The sequence below is a fragment of the Lactuca virosa genome, chromosome 7, assembly GCF_052849685.1.
Source record: "Lactuca virosa cultivar CGN04683 chromosome 7, Lactuca_virosa_CGN04683_v6, whole genome shotgun sequence".
In the NCBI taxonomy this organism is placed as follows: Eukaryota; Viridiplantae; Streptophyta; class Magnoliopsida; order Asterales; family Asteraceae; genus Lactuca; species Lactuca virosa.
Genome location: NC_136432.1, coordinates 161674389 through 161681936, shown reverse-complemented (window position 1 = coordinate 161681936; position 7548 = coordinate 161674389). Strand labels below are relative to the sequence as shown.

At 29.6% G+C, this 7548-nt stretch overlaps 1 protein-coding gene across 1 annotated transcript; it reads right to left on the bottom strand.

Moving 5' to 3' along the window:
• Window positions 1–3573: 3573 nt before the first annotated feature.
• HL (HAL2-like protein) lies at window positions 3574–5472 on the bottom strand. The gene is made up of 3 exons (XM_079063007.1): window positions 5099–5472; window positions 4138–4783; window positions 3574–4060 (listed from the first exon to the last, which is right to left on the bottom strand). The coding sequence occupies exons 1-3, from the start codon at window positions 5262–5264 to the stop codon at window positions 3757–3759; spliced, it is 1116 nt and encodes a 371-aa protein (XP_078919133.1). The 5' UTR covers window positions 5265–5472; the 3' UTR covers window positions 3574–3756.
• Window positions 5473–7548: the final 2076 nt, after the last annotated feature.

Here is a 7548-nt window from a genome sequence, read left to right as displayed (position 1 = left end):
ATTGTGATGAGGTTGTCGTAGGTGGCTATTGTCGACATTAGGTCTATAAAGTTGGTGTGGTTTCCATCGAACAATCGATGAAGGTGATTGGTGGTTGTCCTGTCGATTTTCGACGATGGGACGCGACACTTTTGCATATTCTGACAACTTAGTGGTGGAACCAATAAAATTAAAAAGAATTAATATTATACATTATAAATTATCAATCCAATAAAATGATACTTATTATATATAAAAACAATAAATTAAAAATAATAATTCAATAAAAAGAATTAACGTAATAAAAAATAATAATACAATAAAGTATTATTTATTAATAGAAAAATATTATACGTTAAAAAAATATTTATTAATATATAATAATCCAATAAAAAAAGAATTAATCGAATAAAGAAGACATTAAATCAGGAATTAATTAAAAAAACTAATTATATAGTAAAATAATATTTATTAAGATATTAATATAATATATTAAAATTAATATTTATTAATATATAAATAATCCAATGAAAAAGAATTAATCCAATAAAAAAGAAATTAAAAAATCGATAATATAATAAAATAATATTTACTAACATTATAATATAATATATTAAAATTAATATTTATTAATATATTATAATCCAATAAGAAAGAAATTAAAAATGAATTAATTAAAAGAATTAATGTACAATAATTCAATAAAATGAAAAAGAAAACATGCAGAAATTGTCATTGTAATTTGGTAAAAAGATAAAGCTGTAGAAATGGTTCATAGGGGTAAATCCGTCATTTTCAAAAATTTAACAATTAAGCTATTAAACTTAACGATATAGGGACCAAAACCACACAAAACCATCAAATAGGGACATTTTTTGTTAATAAACTTTTTTTTGGACTTTATCCAAAAAAAAAATTGACAAACCATAGGACCAATCTTATTTTTTATTAAACTGAAAATGATGTCCCCACTTGGTTATATTGTCGACATTCTCTTACAAGATTTCTAATTTTGGTATGCCCTTTTTTCTTTTATTTAAGGCTGTTTGTTATGCTTTTCTTTTTCAATTTTTTTCAATTTTTTTAGACTTCTTATTTATTTATTTTTTTAAAACAAACAAACCCCTATATGTAATTGTAAAAATTAAGAAAACAACACTAATAGTAAACTTCGGCTACAACCTGTGTAAGCAACCACTTTGCCGGAACTCAGATGGATCATTATTATTAATTATATAGTGGACCTCTGTTGATTTTTGGTCTAGATCCGTCACTGGACAGGATATACCTTTTGTGGTGATATGTTCACTGATTGGGTGGTTGGATTCCACTGGGTTTAAAGTTTCAACACAATTATTTTATCAGCATTTTGGTTTAATATGGACACATTGAAACGATAGAGTTTTCAAGGAAAGTTGATGCAATTGAGTTTTCTATTTGATTCAGTTCCGATTACATCTTTTTCATGGCCTAAATCCTGTTGTAGCAACTTCAATGGTTTTTGATCTAATTAGTTAAAAAAACACCATTTAATTCTTGCATCCAGCTTTTTTCTAGTTTATCTACTAATATCTTTAAAAAATGAATATATGATGTTTATATTTTTCTAATTTTTATCAAATCGTTTAAAATGATTTTTGCCTTAGGTGTCGTTCGACAAATTGAGAGTACAATCAGTATAACCGTCGGCAGGTTCCCTCCGCAAATTAAGGTGTTAAAGTCTGGTCAATGGGCACTTGATTCGAATTAAAAGGATTTATCAAATTAGCATTTTCAACCCTTTCACTTATTGGAAATTATCATTTACACCCCCTATACATTTTTCAAAAATTTCAAATAAAAAGTCCTCTTTTCTCAGAAATGCCACTTTTAGCGTATAAGTGTCCGTATTCCGTCGTTTATTGCATTTTTGTGAACCCACTTTGACTTCTTTTAGTCTTCAAATTTTGACTTTCCCTGTTCGGAATGACTTTTAAACTGAGTTTGACTTGAACCAATACTATTTTTTAAGCTTACTGGATATAATATTTGGGAATTATTTCAAACATATTACTTTTTCGAAAATTTTAATTTATTAATTACTACTTATATATATATTTTATGTATTAAAATATCTAAAGCTGCAAAATAAAACTATGTATCTCTGTAGATATAAGTTAAACAAGTAATGTAAAATGTATAAATAGTATAGTTTATAACTTTATAAAAAGGTAATATGAAAAACTTAAACATTTGATAGCGTTTAGAAATTTATAAATATTATAAAATCAAATATTTGGTAATAACTAGAAATAAATAATTATAGATTTATAGATCTATTAATAATATATTCTTTTGAATAATAAGGAAATTATAAATCTTTATAAATTTAAGTACAAATATATTTACTTATATAAAAGTAATAAAAATGATATATATTAGACTTAGGTTGTGTTTGATGTGTCACTTGATAAATTAATTTTTCTTTTAGTTTTTTTAAATTGCTATGTTTGGCAATCCAAGAATTAACTTACAAGCTAGTTAAAAAAACTATTTAAACTAACTTTTTAGGAACTTTTAAAAAATTTTCAAATGTTTCTTTAACTAATTATAAAAAACATATTCTTCTAAATGTATTTTTATAACATTTTATGTTTTTTATGTCTTTCATCTAACTTATCAGTTGGTTTTTATCAAATATTATTTTGTTATTAGCTAACAATTAACATTTCAACTAAAAGCTAACTTTCAACTAACACCTAACTTTTCAGTTAATATGTCAAACATAATTTATGACCGATATATAAGGTTTTGATTTTTTAAAGTTTTTAATTTTTATTTTTTTTAGTTCAAATTTCAAATTATATGAACAGCAATGCACTGTGAATTTGTGGATGCCATAAAGTTTTTTAAAGAACTCATTAAGTTTGCCTTTTCCTTAGTTTGAAAAACTTGTCTGGGACAAATTTAATCATACCTACAATAAAGTTTTTTCAAGAGCCGTGCGAAGTTTTTTTTCTTAATAAAGCTAAATTAAGATAAAGTAACCACAGTGGAATTTTTTTTTTTAAACAAAACTGACTTAGTTATAAACTTCCAATTCAAAAAAAAAAAAAGGAAAAAAAACTTTCTTTTACCATCTATATTATGTAAATTGAAAGTTAGAGGACCAGTAAATAAGTCATGAAGATGACTTTAATTCTATAATGAGATTATATTAAGGTTTTTGGGTTGTTTATTAGTATATTTTCTAAAAAAGTTGTAAAGAAAAAAGTCTAAAGCCCAGTCACCCTGTAAGGGCAAGGTGCTGATGCGACCCATCGGTTCCATTTGCTCATTTCACATTTTTTTTAACCTTTGCTTTTATTTAAAATTCAACTTTTTTTTTTAACCTTTTCTGAATAATACCTATCTAATCCCCAATATTTTTATACTAACCATTCTATTCTCTATTTCTACAATTTTGTTAATATAAATTTGAGAACAGAAAGATGGTATTGTCTTCGTCAGCATTTTCTATGTTGCTAGGGTAAAGAATACAAATATGTTGCTATTATGGATTAAAAAAACAAACCAAATTGCTATTATTGGTATAGAAATGAAAGCTCGTTGATGTTATGGATAAAAAATCGAGTCTTTTGTATATATGGGTAAAAACGAAAAAGAGTAAAGTATGTTGCTATTCCCCGCAATTTGCCATTAACCAAAAACAACCAAAGAAAATACAAATATAAGCCTAAATAGTGAAAGATCTTGAAAAAGATGGATGATACATACATCTTGTAATATTTTAGAAATTTATAAATGAGAAGACTCCCAACTTGCATAAACAGCCCCTATAATTTTGTCATGCAAAATCGCCCCTGAACAAGTAACAATACCCCGGTCAAGCCCTTCAAGATACACCCCTCTTGAAAAATCCAGCGGCCGACCACCAGCATCCGTCACAACACCGCCAGCTTCTTCCACTATCACCACCCCCGCAGCATGATCCCATATCTTCTCTTTATATCCAGCTTTTGCAAACTTCATATATATCTCCGCATCCCCACGCGCTATTGCTGCATATTTCACCATGCTATAAACACGTAGTGGTTGCTTTCTGCAATTATAAACACCAAAAACAAAAATTTTATTAAAAAAAAGTAAATAAAAATAAAAATAAGAATTTGAACTCACCGAAGCCCTAAAGTGTAAGCAATTCCAGCACTATAAGAATGATTAGAATTAGCTTTTTCAACAGGTTCACAAAACGTAGCTAGTGAAGGATCATCAATGGAAGAAACCCTAATACGGGTAGCCGAATTGGGCCACACCACGTGGGTCCCACCTTCACACGCCAATGGCTGCATCCAAGCTTCACCACTACCTTTTCTTGCATACATTACACACCCTTCTTTTGAAACACTTGAATTGTTCACGAGTTTTTTTTTACTAGAATAATTCGGGCAGCCAAGAACACCGACCACAACCTGCCCGTTTTCAATCAAAGCAAGAGCCACTGCATACTGGTCACCACGAACAAACCCTAATGTTCCATCAACAGGGTCAAGGACCCAATGTTTTCCTATTGGTCCACCTGTTGAATTGCAATGGTTAATGGCTTCAAGAACTTGTGTGGGTCCCAGGGATGTGGTTGGACCCTTGAGACCGAACCTGGGTGCCATGGCTAAACTTTCGTTCACGGTTGCAACCACAGAGGCTAGTAAGCGGGTGCTGTTTGAATCAGATAGAGCTTGTGTGTCTTCTTCAGCTACAATTGAGACATTTTGTTTGCCGAATGATTCTGATAGAATCCAACTTATCATTGCTTGTACACTCCAATCTGTTTGTAAACAGATGCATTGTTACTGAAAAGGGTCTCGTTTACAATTTAGAAAGAATTTAAACGTTTAAGCAATTTTAGAATTGGTAAAATCAGTTGTAGGGTTATAGCACAATCGATTTCCTCAAGTTCAATCTGAAATTGGATCTTAAAGTAATGGTATCAAGAAGATTCACAACTGAATTTGTAAAGCTGGTTGTTCTGGGAATGTATCTATGTTAACGTATATAAAAGCAAAAATGGGGCAACTGTAAGGTCATGAAAAGGAACAATAAACCCTAATTTTTTATTAGAACAGAAAAGAGATTGACATACCGGCGACAGTAACAGGTGAATCGTCGTCTTTGGAAAAGACCTGATCAGGGGTCGGACCAATCGAACCCTTTTGCACCTTCTGGCATAGACGACAAGCAAGCTGTACAACTCTAACACCTACTTCTAATTCTTTAGCATACTTATCATTAGCATCAACGCCCTCCATGAGGGTTTGATTTTGAAATGACTATTGGGCTAAATTAAACCCAAATGGTAATCGACATTTGCCCTGATACATATCACCCCGATCGACCATGTTGCTGTTCTAACATTTTCCGGTCGCCGGTGCAGCTGCGGATGTAGGCGGCGTGAAGGATTTAGTGATGTGTTGGTTAAGTATAGTAGGCTGGATCGTCGATCGTCATTATCAGATCTTTCTCGTGGAAAATATGGTTGCTTTTTCAAAAAAATAAAAATAAAAAATTAGGTTTTTTTTTTTTTTTTTTTTTATTAAAATTAATAACTTTGGATTGTTTGGTAGGATTCTCTGATTAAAATATCTGAATAAAACAATCAAACCATAAAAACATGTAGTTTGTTTAAATATCTGAATACTTATGGTGAATGTATGCTTCTTCAACATAGTTGTAAGTATTTCTAGTAAGATTTTAAGCATTTTTAATTGAATTTAACCAATTTTAACAAGGATTTTAAGCATTTTAGCAAGATTATATATATATATATATATATATATATATATATATATATATATATATATATATATATATATATATATATATATAAACAAGATTTTAAGCATTTCAATAAGATTATATATCAATTGCAGCAAGAATTACCTAATTTCAGCGATAATTTAACCAAATCAACAAGAACATAAAAAAAATTCAAATTGTTAAAAAAATCAAAAATCAACAAATGAAACCGATTTCAGCAAGAACATCAAACGAGAACATTAGGTTACAAAGAAAAAACCATATTTTAATGATGGTTTCCGACATCAACGATTGTGTGTAAAGTAGGCGGCGCCAGTGGTGTGGTGTACTGTGCGGTAAAGGCGGCGGTGTGTAAGGGACAATGACGGACAGGCCTTTCAAGCGGGGTGTATGGCCCCACTTGATAGTGGGTCCCACCTTATTTTGTATTAAACAAACCTTCAAAAATTTCATTTTTTACTAAAACTTTTTCTTTGGCATCCACTTATATAGAAAATACCCTCATTGATATTTTTTTTGCTGAAAAAACCTCAAAAATACTTTACATTTTCAGAATTTTCCACTTTTATACATTTTTTATGTATAATGGACACTGGTTAAGTTTTGTTCTGGATCCGCCACTGGTAAAGGAGGCAATGTAGTGTGTGAGGGAGGAAGTGTCGACGGTGACGTCTTTGGAGAGTCTATAATCGGTGCTTGCAAAAAAAAAGGTAGTCGATGGCTGCAAAAACAGAAAAGAAAGAAACTCGTTTTTAATTTTAGGGAAAATAAAATAAATCTTTTTTTTCCCATTTAGATATGTATATTTATGTCCGGCCGAATAAGAGCATATTTTCAAATTTATATACGAAAATAAGAGGTAAACAAATGTTTTGAGTTGTGTAGATTCGGAGCTGCCTCTTATTAAGAAGCAATAAGTGGTAAAACAACGGTAACAAACTTTATCTAATGTAAACAAATGCATATTTCATATTCATAAGGGCATATTTTCATATTCATATGCGAAAATAAGAGGTAAACAAATGATTTTAATAGGGGAGATTCAAAATTGCCTCTTATTGAAAGGTAATAAGAGGAAAAACAAACAAAACCATACATCGGTAATAAACTTTACCTAATGTGTGTGTCTATATATAATTTATGTTTTCGAGAAAATTACAAGAATGGTGTTTGTGATTGTCAAAAAATTATGATTTCAGTCCAAAAACGTTTGGATTTGCATCAATGGTGCAAAATCGGATACCTTTTATGATTTTCTCTCTCTTTTCTCTCTCTCTCTCTCTCTATATATATATATATATGTATATATATATATATATATATATATATATATATATATATATATATATATATATATATATATATATATATATATATATATATGTTGTAGAAATCGCTCGACGGTGAACTGGGGTCAAGGGATTAATCGGCTAGGCGGTGATTAATCGGGGACCATTAGTTATTAAAAAAATTATTAAAAAATTAATAAATATAACATTAACATCAATGATTGTTTATTAGATTAAAAATCATCCAGTGATTGGAATAAGAAGTTACAAATACAAGCTGAAGTAATCACAATAAATCTATTACAACACCAAAAAAGAACTACTTGATAGTATTATACCCCCTGTAACATGAGAAGTTACAAATACAATTGAAGAAATCACTGTGTAAAACATGAAGCAGCAAGAACACCCCCTGGAACATGAGAATTGAATAAATTCGAATGATGTTGTTTTGCTTCCATTCACTCCTTCCCATTTCATGTTCTGC

Bases quoted from the DNA above. Each gene is read 5' to 3' on its own strand.
- HL (XM_079063007.1), bottom strand. From the start codon at position 5,264: ATGGAGGGCGTTGATGCTAATGATAAGTATGCTAAAGAATTAGAAGTA. The intron at 4,784-5,098 runs GTATGTCAATCT...GTTTACAAACAG, and splicing joins TTCACCTGTTACTGTCGCCG to ATTGGAGTGTACAAGCAATG. The intron at 4,061-4,137 runs GTGAGTTCAAAT...TTATAATTGCAG, and splicing joins GCTTACACTTTAGGGCTTCG to AAAGCAACCACTACGTGTTT.